The following is an 18,423-nucleotide window of genomic DNA, read 5'->3' on the forward strand; positions in this document are numbered from 1 at the left end:
TCCTAATATATGAAGATAAATTGGAAAGGCCTTCTCCAGGGGAAGAAGACATTCTCCAGCCGTTTCTTGGAAGGGAGGGGGCAAAACATTAGCAATGGTCATAGCACAGCTTCTTTGACTTTTCCTAATGAGTTTTGTTGGGGTGGGGTCTGCTGCTGCTGCTGCTGCAAATGACAGCAGCAACTGTGTTTTCAGCCTAGCCACCATTTTGCATCATCCATAGTGTCATTCCAGGGAAAATGGCAGCCCACACAGACACGCACACAGAGAATATTCAGATATGATTCTGCAAAATCGTCCTTTTTTCAGGGGTTGAGAAACAAGAAAAATCTTTTGTCTGTTACATTCTGAGCCATAGGCTTGTGTTAAATTTAATGTATATCATTAAATTAGGATTGATGGATTATTCTTACATGTTTATTGATTATTAGCTGACACTGCTCCTTTTCCTCATTCTTTTTCCTTTTGTTCTAATAAAGGGGAGGGGGGTCAGAGAATCTCAAGTCCACCGCCCTCCAAAGGTCTTCTGAGAGCCATTTCAGCTCAGCTGTGATTTTAAGATTAGAATTGCATCTTTAAAGCAGGCAAAATATACATTTAGAATATTTCTGTCTCCTATATTCTGCATATGCCAGGAAGGAACTAGATTGTCCAGGTTCCCATGCTTTATGTTAATCATACGAATTCCGCACATTAAACCCAGGAAATTGTGATCTGTAATGTGCCTTTAGGGAAACTCTAATGGTCTCCAAGAATCTCTAGTTTAAAGTTATAGTTAGGTGTAGAGAAAGACAACTCTAAAAGGGTGGGGGAGAAAGGAAAGTAGGAAGGAATTGCAATATATGCAAAGGATGATGATTCAAAATGTAGTAGCCAAAAGATAAATTGAAATTTGTATTTAGGAAAGCATTTCTACAAAACACCACATGCAGGTTTAAATGGCATTGCAGGGGGTTGAACTAGATGCCCCTTGTCATCCCTTCTAGCTTTACAGTTCTCTGAAATGACACGATCACTTGCCGTTTCTCTTTGTATTCCACAATGGTCTGAAAATCCCCTATAGGACATGTGCACATGAATGCATATCCGCACAAGCTTCTCCCCATCCACCTCATATATCATGTCCCAGTATGCAGTGAGCATGCTGGTATAATCTGCACCTAACTTGGGAGAGTATCCTGTTTACAGTGCCAAATCCTGCTATTGCTTTGGAGAGGTCACTACTCTTTTAAGAGAGGTTTGTTTTTGTTTTTTTGTTTTGCAAAAGTCATTGTAATATTTGTGCAGAATACTTTTGTTTCCTGAACTTTATGGAAAAGTTGGAATCCCACTTTGTAATCCTGTCCTTCAGAGGAAGAAGAAATGTGATTTTGGGGGGTGCGGAGAGCGGATCTTGAGAAAAGAAGGCAAAGAGGATGAGAGATTACTAGTCATATCCCTGTTGGTCTTAGGCTCCAGATTTCAGCCTCCGATTAAATTTTTTTTTTTTATCCTGTGAGATAATAGCACTGCACATACATATGTGGGAGAAATTTGATTCAGTGACCCTACCTAATCCATGGTCTCTGAAACAATACGCAAAGTTAAACAAAGCCATCCCTAAAAATTGCTGTGTAGTTCTCCAGCCAAATAATGTATTCAGTGATGCATATACTGAGGTAAAGTGTTTTATTAAAAAATACATAAATTAGCAATCATAACATACAATAGCCACGCTGCCTGGGCCTGATGGGAACTGTAGTCCAAAACATTTGGAGGATACTAGGTAACATAACACAACTACCTTGTATTGACTTTGACCATTGGTCCATCTAGCTCAGTACTATCAACATTGGCTGTCAGTGGTTCTCCAGGATTTTGTGGGATAACCAGCCTCATATAGCCAACATACTTAATTCTAATTATTGCATGGATGGGTTAATGCCATAGAGTAAGCTATCCTGCTGGGCTTAGGTAGGTCACTCACCCTCACCTTGGAAGGAAGGTAATCAAGCCTAGAGGCTAATCTGGTTGCTTCTACTTGACTGCTTCGCTCTTATAAGCCATTCTTCATTTTCCCTATCAGTAATTTAGGAACTTTCACCACTGTACCGAAGCCACGTTTTACTGTTATTCTGGATGCTGTATGGAAAAGCTCAGTCAATTCCACTTTCAACTTCTCCTGAATGCTAGCCTTTGACTCCATTGCCTCACTGTCCCACTGACTTATTTGCCCCACAATTCCCTACCCCAGCCAGTCAACGTATCTGTTCTTCCTTTTGTGCTACTGAAGGACATGCCTAATTTTGTCCAACTTCAGTCTTCTCCTTTCCCTCTGCTGCATCAGTATGACCTACAACCATTCAACCAGTCCTTAGTGTCACTGGTGGAGGAAGGGGGGTGCGGTGGGTGCAGTCCGCCCCAGGTGTCATCCTTGAGGGGGGTGACATCGCTGTGCCGCCCCCCTGGGATGCTCGCCTCGCCCCTGCAGGCAGCTAGCCTTGTCCCTGGGTGCACAGCATGTGTGCTGCTCCGGGTGCTGGAGCAGCTAGCTCCGCCTCTGCTCAGTGTTCCCATTTCTCAAGATGGACCAATTGCATAAAGGTACCATATTAAATGTCCTGCTATTACCCATTTCATTCATTGCCGTTTCATTGCTTACTCACTGTGTACAAAACAAAGGGAGCAGAGGTCGTCAAACAATGAAATCTTGCAGCTTTTCTTTGTTGCTGTTGGCTTGAAAGCTGTTGTGATGACATTATTGCCAGTGCTGTGCTTATTCTAGCTTCAACAGCTTGCTACCTTTGCAAACAAGCTGCTTTCATATTTCCTGTTCTTCGACTTAATAAATTCATTGCTAGGAGCATAAAGAAGCATTTAGAACAATTAATGATGTGCCGGATATCTGCTTGGATATATTTGCATTGACATGCCCTTTCTCCTGGGATGCCTCTGCTTCTCTGGCTAATTATTGAACTTAATTAGAACAGCTGATGGGGGGGGGACACAAGTAGCAACCAGTCTTTTAAAGTGTGTCAGGCTTACTTAGAGGTAAAGTATTCATTAGCCTCAGTTTAGAGTCAGCAGAGGACATCACTAGTGTTAAGTTTCCCATGTGGCTCCCATCAGATTTAAATGCACACCATGTGCACTAGACTTTGTTACAGCACATATATTAGTATAGTACACCAGCTGTGCACATGCCCAACCCATATATAAAACAGAGAGAGCACAACCATTACCAATGCACCCATCTTAATTTAAACATAAAAGTTGATATAAGCCATCCAACTGTCCAGATAAGTATCTACACAAAATTGCCATTTAGAAGAATCATGTTCAAGTTTAGCTAGGGCAGTGAAGTCCTCAGACCATTGCACGTTGGCAAGTGTTAATTGTTGGCAGATGTTTATTCTTTCAGGTTTGGAATATAAGTCTCCTGGCAACCATAAGGTATGTCATGTGTAAGCCACCTTCAACATAAGAAGCAGCCCCTAGCCAATGTTTTGAATAATAAACACTGCATGCAGATGAACTGAGAAAAATGAGAAGTGCACATACTACATATATGTGAAGAGGCAATGCTTTACTTCTAAGATGGAGGGGAAATGGATTTCTCCAGTTTCTCCATAACCATTGATAATCAAGATGACTGTTAAAGCGGATAACATCAAGTTTGCTTCTCCCCCCCCCCCTTTTATCTGTCTGTGCCCACATGTGAATTGGAAATGTGAGGGTGGGAGGAGACACAAAGAAGCCAAAGCATAGGAAGCTGCCTTAAACAGAGTCAGATCATGGATCCATCTAGTGCAGTGTTATCTACACTGAGCAGCAGTGTTTCAGGAAGGGTACATTGCGTGGACAGGCGGAGTCCCCAGATCCCGAGTGGTCCCCCCCAGTCATGTGGAATAACGACTCAAGACAACATGCTATGGGATTAAATTGGCCACAACTTTATTAAATTTCAAATGTGAGTAGACCTTGGCTCAGGCATTGGTTGTTCTCCTTCCCCAGTCCCCAGCCGGGGACCTAGGGAGCATCAGGGTTATCCAGTGTGTGTGGGGGGGGGGATGGGCCGGCTCTGGAGAACATATGTTCAAGCAGAGATAGCCGCCCCCGTTACACCGCCGCCGCAGGGGAGAGCAATGACAACCTTTCAGCGTACGGTCAAAGCCTCCCTTCAGAAACCCCTTTAACGGGGAACCCTGGTATCGCCGCCGCAAAGAGGAAGATGGACTAAAGGATTCCGCCCAAGGCCTGATACCGCCAAAGTTGTGACGTTTTGCTACGGGAAAGGCAAAACCTGCCAATGCAGGGAAATTCCTTTCCGTCCCTTTAACAGCGACCTTATCGTAGCAGCGCCCGCATACCTGTGAAGAAAAGTTAACCTGCAAAACCTATGAAGAAAAGTTAACCTGCAAAGGAAGACATTAACTGAGGGTGGGTAGGGTGGGAGAAGCTCTGGAGCCAAGTGAGGATTCCCAGGTAAGATCCTCCCTCTATTGTGTGGGCAGGTAATCCCTCCCCCTACTTGGCCTGGTCTCCTTGGCAACGCTTCCCCCAGGTGGGATTGGACAACTGACTGAGGTAGGCGGGGACCTCCAGGTATCCCACCTGAGGGAAGGCAAAGCCAAGCCTATGCTGATGGGGCCGCTCCAGATCCAGGGGCTGCGCACGTCCACGCAAAGGGCGCCCCCCCCCGTTTTAAGCGGGGAGCAGTCATTCCCAGCTCTACCTGGAGATATTGAGGATTGAACCTAGGACCTTCTCCATGCATGCAGGATTCTTTCTCCCACAAAGCCCCAGACCATTTTGTAATTGCATATGTCCACTACTCCTTGTGTTTATGCCTTTGTTGTTGTTTAGTCATTTAGTCGTGTCCAACTCTTTGTGACCCCATGGACCAGAGCATGCCAGGCACTTCTGTCTTCCACTGCCTCCCGCAGTATGCCTACTGCTCTTTAAGTTTATCAAGTCATACATGGCGTGGAGAAAGAACAGGGCTTCTCCTTTTCTCATAACACTAGAACTCATGGACACCCAGTGAAGCTGAAGGATGGAAGATTCATGACCTACAGAAGGAAGTACTGCTTCACATACCACTTGTTTCACTCACTCCCACAAGGAGGCAGTGATGGCCATCAACTTGGATGGCTCTAAAAGAGGATTGGACAAATCCATGGAGGAGAAGGCTATCTATGGCTACTAGCCATGATGGACATGTTCTGTCTTTGCAGTTGGAGACAGTGTGCCTCTTAATGCCAGTTGCTGGAAACCGCAGAGGGAGAGTGCTCCGGTCTTGCTTGTGGGTTTCCTAAAAGGCAACTGCGTGGCCACTTTGAGAGCAGGATGCTGGACTAAGTGGCCCATTGACTGATCCAGCATTTTTCCCCTGAAATTCTGAAACGTTAAAGAATGGAGCTGTGGGGGACTCCTGATTTATCAGTTCCTCTTGAAAGAGAACATCAAGCCATTTAGAACTCCAATCTCCAGGGAATCTTTCAATGGGAAGAACTTCAGACATTCTCTCCTTAGCAAATTTGAAGGAGAGAGGCTGCATGAAACACTTATGTGGGTAAGGGCATGATGTGTGTTGCCCATATCAGCTATAAACTGGGTCTCATTGTTTTCACCATGTAGGTGAATCAGCGGGGGGGGGGGGGGACGGACTTCCCCAAAGTTCCTGGCTTGGAAAATGAAAGATGTGTGAAAACCAAAGGATTGTAATGGCAACTATTCTGTAGTTTTATCTGTCTGTCTGGTTTTAATCTGCAATAATAGTCACCCATCTGAAATGCTGAGACCCATCGCGGTAATGGAAAGCTTTGCGTCTGATTTATTATAGCCTGAAATTAATTTAATCACAGTCCAATTCAGATCAGTCTGTGGCAATGAAGATGAACTACTTCTGGCTCAGTAGGCAGTAAGCTGATGTGCACAGTATACCCACTAGGCATGGCACTCTCTGCAAATACGCAGGCAAACTGTGAATGCTACAACATAGCTTGTGTAGGGCATGCCTGGTACTTAATTTGTGCAATGGAGGAGGGTTTGAAGTCCAAATCCATCTTGAGGGCATGCCCTGATCTTGAAAGATGGGAATGGATTATGAGTACCCATTGTTTTAGGAGAGGCATTCTAAACAATCTGTACATAGTGGTTGGCTAACCTATGGCCCTCTAGATGTTATCCAGCTCCAGATCCCATCAGCCCCAGGCATCATGGCCAATGGTCAGGTATGGTGGGAGTTGTAGCTCCAGTGCTCAGGTTGTGCTTGGGGGTTTCCTAGAGATATCTGGTTTGCTGCTATAGGAACAGGATGCTGGACTGGATGGGCCATTGGCCTGATTCAGCGCGTTCTTCCTATGCTCTTATGTTCGTTTTCATGTAATTTTACAGGACAATTCTGGGCATGTCTGTGCTGAAGTAAGTCCCATTGAGTTCAATGAGACTTACTTCCTGGTGTGTACAGATCTGCAGCATTACAACTAAATCTTATGCACGTCTGTCTAATCTGTACATGCCAATAGGATTGCAATTCATGTTTGGGGTTTGTTTTTTTTTGTTTCCACTAAATCAAAGCTCAACTTAGACTAGCAACAAGACACTCTTTGACCCAAAAACAGAGTGGTTATCACCATGTCAGGAATATAGGTTATCACCATGTTAGAAAATACACATAACAAATACAGAATTCCAAAGCATTTATCACAAGTTACTAATCAAATGCATATTGAGCAAGATGGGTTTTCTGAAACACTCTTTAAAGAAACTTTTTCTGCAGAGGCTATTGTTTCCCATCCTGATGGTTCTGTTGTTCTGACTCACCTTAAATCTGAGTTCTCCAAAAATTAGGTGACACGAGTTACTGTGAAATTATTGCTGTTTCCAGTAGATTAATGAAGAACTTAGTTATCTTCTTGTTACTGTGTAATCGTAACTGATATTTCACATGTAAGGTACAATTAAGCTGTCATGACTGAAGCTACTGAGGAGCACATGGGAGCTTTTTCTGACACCTTGCTTATTATTTGTGTTGCCTCCATTGTTCTTGGTGCCCTGTGACATGGCAGGATAGTCAAGCATCCCCATTGCTCTTATGTAACCATCATCTAAAGAAGGAAAAAGCACTGGTGGGCACATGGGATCCTGTCTTGCTCCTCCATTAGCAGGCAAACCAAACAAATTTATCCCCTATCCCTAACTGAGAGGGGTGCAGGACTGGGAAACCTGCCTGGATGCCTGTAGATGTCGCAAATAAAATTTGGCTTGTGAAATGTAGACTAGAGGCTAAGCCCACTCAAATCAATGTGTTCATATTTATCATTGAAAACATTTTTGCCCTGCTTGTTTAACTGGAGAAAGGTGGAGGGACCCAGTGAGGCTTACAAATATCAGTGGAAGACACTGCTCTCTGGTTTACAATCTTAAGGTCATAATTTAAACATAAAGGGGATCGGGAGCGAAGAGGTGCAAAGCTGTCCCAGTTTCTGATTTGATCCTGGAATGTCCTGTTTTTCCTTAGGACGTCCATATTTTCATTAGATAAATTTTGGAGGATGTGGTAGTATGTCCCTATTTTCACTGGAGAAATGTTAGAAGGTATGGAGTTATCCAACCCCCGAGCCATCTGAAGGCAATCCTGTATAGGGAAGTGTCAGGAGTTCAGGGACAGAGGCACAGGGTAGGCAGGAGATGGAGAGCGATGGGGATGAATCCCAGGACAGCGAGGAAGAGGATGACAATGACTCAAGAGATTCCATGAGTCTTTCCAGCGAATCAGAGGATTCCCAGAAGGGGGCGCCGGTGGTCAGGGCCAGGGGAGCCCCAGGGGGGACGTGTCAGGAAGAGGGGGCCAGCAGGGGATCCCAAAGTGGCAGCTGGGCGTCAGGACCAGCCTCCCCGCCAGAGTGCAGCGAAGGGGGTGGAGGTTCCAGTGTATCAGGGGAAGCAGCTCCGGCAGCAGAGAAAGGAGGGAGGTCGAAGCAAGCCACCCTCCCGGAAGGGGAGGGGAGTAGTGAAGGGAGTAGTGTAACTGTCAAAAGGAAGGTTAGAGGTTGGGCGCGCGCGCCAAGTTCAAATGTAGAGGCGCGCGGAAGTACAGGGAGCCCGGAGGAAGAGCCAGGTCCCAAAGCCCGCAGGAGGGGGGAAGAGCAGTCTGGGGATTCCGCGTCAGGGGAATCCAGGAGGGGCGAAACCCCAGGGGGCAGGAAGACCCTGTGGAAAAGGAAAGAGAGGAAGAGGTGGAGCAGCGCAAGCTTCTTAAACTGGTGCAGGGGAGGGACTGACTCAGAGGGGACTTCAGCGGTCTAAGCGTAACAGACGTAGGGCTGCGCGCCTCGGATGTGAAGCAAACAATGAACGGCAATAAACACTTTTGTATATAAGAAGAGATTGGCGTTGGTCTTTTGTGAGCTGAGACTTGAGGCAGCCCTGACAGGAAGGTTTTTAAAAATGTTTAATGTCGTATTATATTATTATATATGTTCGAAGTAGCCCAGAGAGGCTGGGGCAACCCAGTAAGATGGGTGGGGGATAAATAGTAAAATTATCATTATGGAATGGGATGTCCCTATTTTCATCAGAGAAATGTTGTAGGGTATGAAGGTGCCTGGTTGTTGTCTTCTTCTTCTTTACAAAAAAACAATAGTTTATCCTTGTTTTTCTGAGAATATATGACATTTTGCAGCAGGCTTTTGGGAAATGAAGAAATAGCAATGGAGAGAAGGGGTAAAAGTTGCTTTATCCTTGCATGAAGCCTGTTCTGTAAGTGTGTGGTATGAATTAAAACTACAATGAATGACTTTGTTCTCTCGATAGGTGACCTGTCTCCACGATTTCTTCGGTGACGATGATGTGTTTATTGCCTGTGGTCCAGAGAAATTCCGCTATGCACAGGATGACTTTTCTCTGGATGAAAATGGTAATATCAATCACACTGTTGTTGTACTATCTATAAATTTGTGTGTTGTAGGAGGCAGGGGTAAAATCTTTTTATACCTTTATCAGCTTGAAGTTGGATTGCCCTAGGGCTTTTTATTTTAGATATGTGGGCGTGAATGCATGTACCAGTAAATACTAAGGGTGTGTGTCACTTCTGTGACGAGGTAAACCAAGGTGATTTGGGGAAGACTCATATTTCTGAGTTGGATCGTGCAGTTAACAAGGCATTTTGAGGTGTAGCAGGCACTCCCTAAGCTAAGAGTGACCCTGGCAGTTGAAAAAAGTGTACAACTAAAACCCACCTGGAATGAAGGATGGTATTCAACCAGATAATTATGGGAGTAGAACTTGTTTTGCTTGCACAGACGGACTCCCCCCCCCCTTCTCCATAGCACCCTACACAAATCTGCTTCAGAGGGTTGAGGGAAACCGCATAATAGATTTAGTGAGCGTGTGGCTGGAGGAGAAGGGGAGAAGATTCTGTTGCACAAAGATAAATCCTTGCCCTGATGGGATCTTCCCCTTGGTGCTGCTTTGAATACAACCCCAAGCTGACTAGGGAAAGTCCTAGAGCTCAAGAGGGCTAGGGGTGAATGTGGTGGGAGCTTCATTTTGATGGACAGGTCTAACTTTTAATCACATTTGTTTTCCTGGAGCATTCGAATAACAGTGACAATTTCATTTTGATTTTTAGTAGTGGGTAAAAACAATGGCTGGCAGTCAATGAAGTTTTACTCAGATCAGAGCTACTGAAATTACTTGGCCTAACTTAGTCATGTTCATTAATTTAAGTGGGTTTACTCTGAGTAAAAACCACTGTATGTTTATTTTTCACATGGATCTATGCCTCTCATTCTGCAAATCAATGACAAATTCTTCATTATATCCCCAAAAATCTAAGGTTTGATGGACAGAAACCCACATCCAGAAACCCTATTGGAGTAATAGGGTCATTTTGGTGTGTGACATTTTTCCTACCATGGGGAAGGTGTTCATTTCCACCCCACACCCTATTATTCCTATTGTACTAATACCCAAAAGGTAAAGTCTTCCTTTGCTGAATGAGAACTGCAGCTACCATTTAAAAATTGGACAGGCTTCCTCTGCTCAGGAGGAGTGACAATGCTTGCAAATGGCATCCTGTTCCATGAGAAAATGGAAAGTTATAGCTTTTCTAAAATAATAATAATCAAAATATAAAGGTGCCCTATATGAAAACCACTGAATACATTTGCCTATACTTTGGCAGTCTCAATCCATTCTCGAGGTTCTGCTGTGCCTACAAATTTCATCCACTTCTGAGAAAATAAAAGGCTATAGCCATGTTTAGATTCCCTGTTATAGGGGGTGGGGGGCAGGGGACAGAGGACAGGCACATCTTTGTTTTTAACAGACCTAAAAATTTGGTCCTGAATAACAAGTCAACTTGGAGGGATGCTGAATAGCTCTGAAACAGACTAGGCTGCTTCCCAAAGTTAGAAATATATTCAAATATTGTGGTGGGTGCACACCTCTAGAAAAGGTGTGCTTGAATTATATACGCACAAGTGGTTGTTTTGCTGTCTGTGAGTTTTCAATATCCCCTCCCCACCAACACCAAATCTGTCTGTCCAATGTTAGTTAAAGCTTATGAATTGTCCACCTGGGTGTCGCCTGTCTCACTTTTAAACTTCACAGCATATCTCCCTTTGTCCACTTTGAAATGCGTGAAGAACTGAAACAAGTGATCTGCTCCAGAGAAATTGTACATGTCTTATCCAAACTGCCTCTCCAAATGTTGCTTTAGCCAAAATCCATTGACAGCCTAAGAATTGGCAACCTCACCTCTTCCTTGAGAAATATTGCTAAAGCTCCTCTGTCTCCTCTTAAATATCCTGTTTGGTTAAAGGTGAGGCCCAACATTGGCTCTGAATTGTACTTTCGGAAAGGTTGTGACGGTAGCATTTGAGACAGGAAATTCTGACAGCCCAATTTTCTGTCTTATTTGTGCCATGGCTCACTGTGCTGGCCTCAAGCCACTGTTAGGAGGCAGACTTGATGCCTGTATTTCAAGTGAGAGGATAAAATAACCTCCTTTCTTTCAGAATATACTACTAACTGGGATGTACTTGCCTATGTAACTACGCACCAAATTTCAAATTCTCTTGTGGATGTGCTGCTACCATCGTTGATGAAACCCTAGTGTCTTCATAAATGCGTAGATATCTGGAAATGCAGTCCATGAATGTAGATGTCTGGGTTTCCCACTGATTGAGCAGTTTACGCATGTTAGCATCTAATGGGCAATGACAGATTTGCCACAAGGCAGAATAGGTGGTCTCATTAATGGTGCCAACATTATACACTTCACAGGAGCGGCAGGATCTGCCAGGAAATGTCATCTCATTATAGCCATATGGATGCATTTTGTATAAGATACTTAATCACTCCCATTAATTTTTTAAAATGTTGATTTGTCAAGTGCTTCAAATGCAGGATGCAGCACCCCAAGAACTCTCTCTCTCTCTCTCTCTCTCCCTCCCTCCCTCCCTCTTTCTTTTTTGTAAACCAACGCTCTGTTGAATGAAATCTCTTAAACTCAGTAGAAGGCCCTATATAGCTCCTTATCCATCTTCCAAATTGAAAAGCAAATAACACTATGTAGAACAAGCAAATCTATGCAAGTTTAGCTTAAGTTGCATAATTAATACTGCTTGCAGCATTCAGCAAACTTGGCTGAGAGATGATTGGCAAAGGATTGCATCTGTCACCCCCCCCCCCCTTTTCCTGACATAGATCTTCAATCATCCCTTCTTCCCTGGCATGGATGGGGGCACTATTTTGTGGTTCACCTCAGGTACCGGCCCTGATTGCATTGAGCCCCTCAGTGGGCAGATCCAATGTTGCTGGCTTCTCAGCCCTCAGTTAATTATCAGCCAACTGGGAACCTGAGCAGGAAATGAGCACCAAGACCATAACAGGGTCCAAGGGTCTCAAGTCATAATGCATGCTTATTATGCAAGCTCCAAAATGCATCCCAAGAAAACTGGCTCTCCTCTTCCTCACTGCCTCCCAATCTAAAGTCTTTGCTAGTTTACCCATCATTTCCACTTGACTGAGATGGTTTTTTGGTGGGTGGCAGCCCTTGGTTTTCCTCCCACCCCTATACACACAAAAGTCTCAGTCATCGTTTATGGAATCAGAAAGTCTTCATGAAACTTACATGTTGGCTTGGACCCAAGAGTCTTATGTATATTTTAGCAGTTCTCACAGCTCCAGGGAAGCTCTCTCTCTGTCTCTCTCAAGACAATTTGGAAAAGAAATCCTGACAGGGCAACTTGACAGGAAGCCCAGCCTGAGGTGTCTGAACCCAAAGAAGACTGGGCATTCTGCCAACCAGCAGAACATTTTGCTTGCAGGTGCTCAGAGCTCCCACATCTCTTTTCAGGTTCTTGGGAGATGCAAAAACTAGAAGTTATTTATTGTGCATTATGTGTTGCTAGTGAGAGCCCCATTAAAATTCCAGTGTATTAGCTTTTATTATTAATTAATTAGATTTATATCTTTCCCTTCCTTACGAAAGAGCCCAGGGCAGCAAACAGATAAGCCATAAAACAATTAAAACATCTAAAAAACAATTCCAATGCAGCTGCAGACTGGGAAAGATATCTGCTTAAAAGGCTTGCTGAAAGAGAAAGGTATTCTGTGGGTACCCAAAAGATGACAGAGGTGCTGCCAGTCTGATACGCAAGGGAAGAGAATTCTGAATGGTAGATGCTGTCACACTAAAGGCCTGATTCCTATATTGTACTATATGGACCTCCTGATAAGGTGGTATCTACAAGAGGCCCTCATCTGCAGACTTCAATGACTGATTGAGTATATAAGATGTGAGATTATCTTACAGATATCCTGATCCCACGCTATAGAGGGCTGTATACACCAGAAGCAGCACCTTGATTGCAGCCTGGTAGGTAACTGGCAGCAGTGTACATGAGAACATGACTGTTAGAAACCACATCATCTTTGGCACATGCACGCCCTCACACACCACACCATACCAGCTCTGCAGTCTGACTTGTGTGGACCAAAAGGGCTTCAGACTCCCAGGCATCTTCTCTTCTATCACCACAGCAGAGAGACCAAACAGTTGAAAGTCTCTGCAGTCACTGGTCTGGCTGTTCTAAGTCATGCTGCCCCCTCCCAAGGCAATGTGGACTGTATTCAAGGCACCTGCAGCAACAAAATGCATCTCTCTAGCCCTGGCATTAAAGAAGAAAAGAAAAGTCAGTAATAACAGATTCAACAACTAACAATTTGCTTTCCTGACACCTAAAAAACTCTGTCTAATGATAGGGTCAGCCGTGGTAGCAAAAGGCTACCTTGCAGCTGCACCCAGAATTACAGCAGTGAAGGAATAACTTCCTTAAACCAAACCTTGCCATCTTCATGGGGAGACCTATGGCACAGGGAGAGGTAGCTGCAGCCTCGAGGTGCTGCCGCTGATGTGAGCTTCAGCCCATGTGTTATCAATAGAAAAGAGAAGCACCAGGCACCATCTACTCATGTGTAAAAGCATCGAGACTGTGTCCTCTTAGACCTTTGCCAGCCGCACACACATTGTTCACAGTAGATAAAAAGCTTAAATGAATAGAGAGAGTCATGGATAAGAATGGAGGAGGAATCTGTTTTAAATGGGTTTATACCCAGAATTTGGTGGTTCTGACTGGTCAAGCTTTGCCCACATGTTACGGCCTCTTGCATCAAGCTTCTTGTGCATGTTTATGAAAAAGCCCAACTAAGTATATGCAAAGTTACACAAGCAAAAACTATGCATATGAAAAGAGTCAAGCCCCACACAGTACTATATTTCTGCAGTATAATTTCATAAGAATGAATACCTGAGTCTTTTTATACATTGTTGTCTGTATCTGTTTATGTGCTGGTTACTTTGGAAATATATTAATATAATATGCATATAATAATGTGAGCATTGTTTGTATTCTTTTAGCAGAAAGAGTAAAAATCAAGGAGCAGGATGAGTATTAGGGGGAGAAAATCCACATCTGTATGGATAGGCTCAACATCAAGATTTCAAGAAAATTTCACCCCTTATCTCAGTCCAAGCTTTCCTTTTCAGTTGCTTGTTTAGTTGTTTGTTTGGGGTTCCCCCTTTCAAATAAATTCCTAAGGCTGCTAAACCCCCACCATAAATACAATTAAAATATACAAGACTCTGCATGTTTTTAATTAGTAAGGTTGGGCACTTGAACCCCTAGTGCCTAACATTTATTGTTAGTGTATCATATATAATTAATATTCATGCCATTCCATCTAATTTTGGTATATAAATGCAAATCAGGCATTTAGAAACATAAAGACTTTAGAAACTAAAGGACATCTTTTGATCCTCCCATTCTTCAAAACGAGTAAGGTCTTTGGGGTGAGGAGAAGATACTCTGTGTTACAAATTCATATTGGGCACAGAGAAATGATACTTCCATTTTGGATGGATTGGGTGGATAGACAGATGAATAGATAGATAAATGCTGTTTTGAGAGGTTCAGTAGTGATGGCTAACTGGTGTTGGTCCCCAGCATTCTGAAGTACATATTGGAGTTCTGTGAGAATTGGGTTGCCCCAGTGTTGCCCGGGTGTTTGATAGGGCCCATCTGCACTATACATTTAAGACAGTATCATTCCACATTAAGCAGTCACTGCTTCCTTCCAAAGTATCTGGGATTGGGGCTGTGTGAGTGGGATAAGGGTCTTCTAATGACTTTCAGCATAATGAACAAACTACAGTTCACTGGACCCTTTGGGAAAACAATGACTGTCTAAAGTGATAGGGTTGTGCTTTTGATGTATAGTGCAGATGGGGCTATAATATGCATCCAAGCTCCTATACAGGCATTAGAGTCTCTGAATTGGACCATGCCCTTGCCATCCTCCTTTCTCAGGCTTTATTTCACAGCTCAGCAGCTAGAGTTGATATGTCTGTGGTGCCTGATGTCCTGCAGATGCATGTCTCTTACTGTGATGGCTTTTGTCATGATGACATGAGTAATTCTGCTTGCCTGACTGGAGGATAGCTGACAATGTGAGGGACATCGGCTGCTGCCTGATGTGATGTCCTGATGCTTGACAAGGCAAAGTATTCTCTATCTCATATTTCTCTCCTGCATTCACCTCCCTGCATCTGTGCCTCTGAGCTCCTTTGAAAAAAGGTTATTCCATCTCTTTTAAATCTATTCATCTTGGCAGTGTCTTAGGGCTCCCCAGCAAGCCTGACTCTTGGAGACTGTTATAATCTTGCTTTCTGCCTCTCCAACCCCCATGCCTAGCTCTGATGGTGCGGTTCTGCATATATTGGCATTTTCCATGGTGACATTACATTATAATGCCATCTCAGAAGACGCCATATCGTTGTCCCCCCCCCCCTAATTGTAAGGAAACTTGGGGAATTTTATTGCCAACCTCTGTTCTGACGTGTGTGTGTGTATCTTCTCTATTTTTCAGTTAAAAAAAATACATGTAACAAACAATCTCCATATATCCTCACCACCCAAGGAACATTCCATACATATACAAAGCAAATGAAGACTGTATCAAGCAGATTATAATTAACTATAGTAGTTAAGTCTAGGGACGCAGGTGGCGTTGTGAGTTAAACCACAGAGCGTAGGACTTGCCGATCAGAAGGTCAGCGGTTCGAATCCCCGCGACGGAGTGAGCTCCCGTTGCTCGGTCCCTGCTCCTGCCAACCTAGCAGTTCAAAAGCACGTCAAAGTGCAAGTAAGATAAATAGGTAACGCTTTGGTGGGAAGGTAAACGGCGTTTCTGTGCGCTGCTCTGGTTCGCCAGAAGCAGCTTAGTCATGCTGGCCACATGACCCGGAAGCTATACGCCGGCTCCCTTGGCCAATAAAGCAAGATGAGCGCCGCAACCCCAGAGTCGGTCACAACTGGACCTTATGGTCAGGGGTCCCTTTACCTTTTTATAGTAGTTAAGGGTCTTCTACTCTTCATCTTAACACACTGCCCCAGAGTGAACCATTGGTAGCTGGTGGAGGGGTGGGACAACATTCTCCTTTCCAGTGTAGTGAATAAGCATGTACCATATAGTTTCAAAATTGTCTTTGGTCTTTGTGTTCCACCAGAGCTAAGTTAGTTGCTGTTTTCCAGTACTGTTAGGACTGCCATATGTCTGGGTTTTCCCAGAGACATCTGGGAATTGAACTGACAAAATGGCGTCTGGGCAGATTTTTGCAGAATCGGCAAAATGTCCAGGAAAACGCTAACGTATGGCAAGTAGGACAATTTTTTTTTAAAAAAAATGATTTTAAAATCCAAAAAAAAAAGCCCCCAAACTGCCTCAACCAATATAATGTTTATCAAAACAACAGCAGCATATGATCCAAACGACTGCAGCGGCTTTCTTTTCTGGAGGAAGCATCAACATCAGCAGCATCCCTTCCTCCAACAGATGTAGCTTTGGCCAGAGGAGTAGTGGATGCTCTCCCTCGTCATCTCTCCAGTGCCTACTAAGGAAAGGTTTCCAAGCGGACCTCGCAGCCAGCAGTGAAGGCTGGGAGGACCCTGCAGGAGAGCCAGGGCCACCTTTCCAGCAACCACTGCCTCCCCTCGCAGCTCTAGGGTGCAAATCACCGGCACCCCACCACCACCACCACCACCAACATAGAACTCCTTGCATATTGCTATAGAGAGGTGTGTGTTTTAGCGGGGAGCAGTAACCCCCTCCACTAACTACCTCACTGGCCAAGCTTCCTCCTCCTCCTCTGCTGACAGGCTGTGGGTGGGTGTGAGTGTGCCAGGAGCTGGTGTGCAGGAGAAGCATTGTAGGCTCGCACTGAACGTGCACAGACACTTGTGCCTCCCTGTCCGGATTTTTACTTTTGGGTGTAATTATGTTTCCAGCTGCTTACATGAAAATGATTAGTAAGTCCTTAAACAATAAATTAATACGGTGATCTGTAAACAGATTTAATAAAGCTAACCTCAGAACAGGTTGTACCACTTGTCTTATAAGAAAGAAGGAATTTCTTCAAAGACTAATTTCCAAAATAATTGTACAGGTTTGCATTCCCACCGCATATGGATGTATTAGCCTATCTGCTGACATCCTCTCCAACATAAAGCTTAATAATAATAATAATAATAATAATAATAATAATTGTATGCCATCCATCTGACTGGGTTGCTGCAGCCACTCTGGGTGGCTCCCAACAGAGTATTAAAAACATGGTAAAACATCAAACATTAAGAACTTCCCTAAACAGGGCTGCCTTCTAAAAGTCAAATACAGTGGTACCTCGGGTTACAAACTAAATTTGTTCCATAAGTCTGTTCTTAACCCGAAACCATTCTTAACCTGAGGCGGGCTTTCACTAATGGGGCCTCCTGCTACCACCAGCGTGCAATTTCCGTTCTCATCCTGGGGCAAAGTTCGCAACCTGAGGTACTACTTGCAGGTTAGCAGAGTTTGTAACCCAAAGTGTTTGTAACCCGAGGTACCACTGTACAGTAGTCGTTTATTTCCTTGACATCTGATGAGAGGGCGTTACACAAGGCGGGTGCTACTATTGAGAATGCCCTCTGCCTGGTTCCCCACAACCTCACTTCTTGCAGTGAGGGAACTAGCAGAAGGCCCTTGGAGCTGGACCTCAATGTCCCGGCTGAACAACATTGGTGGAGACAGATGTGTAGTGTCATCTGTGAATTGTTTTAAAACTATTTTCTCTCATTTTAGCTAAATTTTGACTTAAAAGCCCCCCCCCCCCCGTTTTTGCCATGCTGTGTTATCAATGTCACAATATAGATCTGATTCACAAATAGATTTTTATGAAATTAGATCCCCTGTCATTACATCACAGGTAATCTTTCAGATATTGGATAGGAACTTTTTTGATTCTAAGTATAATTTAAAGTCAGTTGTTCAATAGTATTTAAGGGTCTGGTGGCTTGAGATAATACTGCTGGGTCAGCAAGGAAATGTATAGTTTGATGTATGGACAGTGAATTGATTTCAAGGTCACCAAATTGTATCATTTTCTGTACTCCAGTTAAGAGGTTTCATTCCCTTATAGAGGTCTCTTTTTGTGTGTAGTCCCTTTTGGTTCCAGCCTTTGAAATGTGTTTCTCTAGAACTGTTACAAAATGAATAATTGGATACATTACTGGGGCCAAATTTTTGGATCTTGAGATTCAAACTTGTAAGTCTGCTAAAGAAAAGGGACTCAGTCTATTGTTGAGGACAATAGACTGGAAAGTTTAATAGGGTAAGGTCTCAGCTCTATTTTTATTAAAACAGATTATTTTTTCATTATTACATGTGCAGGATCATGACCATAATAAATTTGGGGTCCCAAGTCCTCCCATATGTGTTGATTTATTTAAATTGCATTCTGCCATCTTGGTTTTTTGCTTTGCTGTATAAAGTTAATTGAGTTAAATTCTGTTTGTTTGTTTGTTTGTTTGTTTGTTTGTTTTAATAATAATTATG

The 18,423-nt window shown here is 43.7% G+C and overlaps 1 protein-coding gene across 4 annotated transcripts in view; it reads left to right on the plus strand.

Annotated features, from left to right (window-relative positions):
- DCX (doublecortin) overlaps positions 1 to 18,423 on the plus strand; it is a 113,603-nt gene that overhangs the window by 68,266 nt on the left and 26,914 nt on the right. For all 4 annotated transcript variants that reach the window (XM_080990555.1, XM_080990556.1, XM_080990557.1 and 1 more), the window contains exon 4: positions 8,800 to 8,902. In XM_080990555.1, the coding sequence (XP_080846681.1) occupies positions 8,800 to 8,902 (103 nt within the window). The remainder of the gene's footprint in view (positions 1 to 8,799; positions 8,903 to 18,423) is intronic.

Source organism: Podarcis pityusensis (assembly GCF_964106645.2).
Source record: "Podarcis pityusensis genome assembly, chromosome: Z".
NCBI lineage: Eukaryota > Metazoa > Chordata > Lepidosauria > Squamata > Lacertidae > Podarcis > Podarcis pityusensis.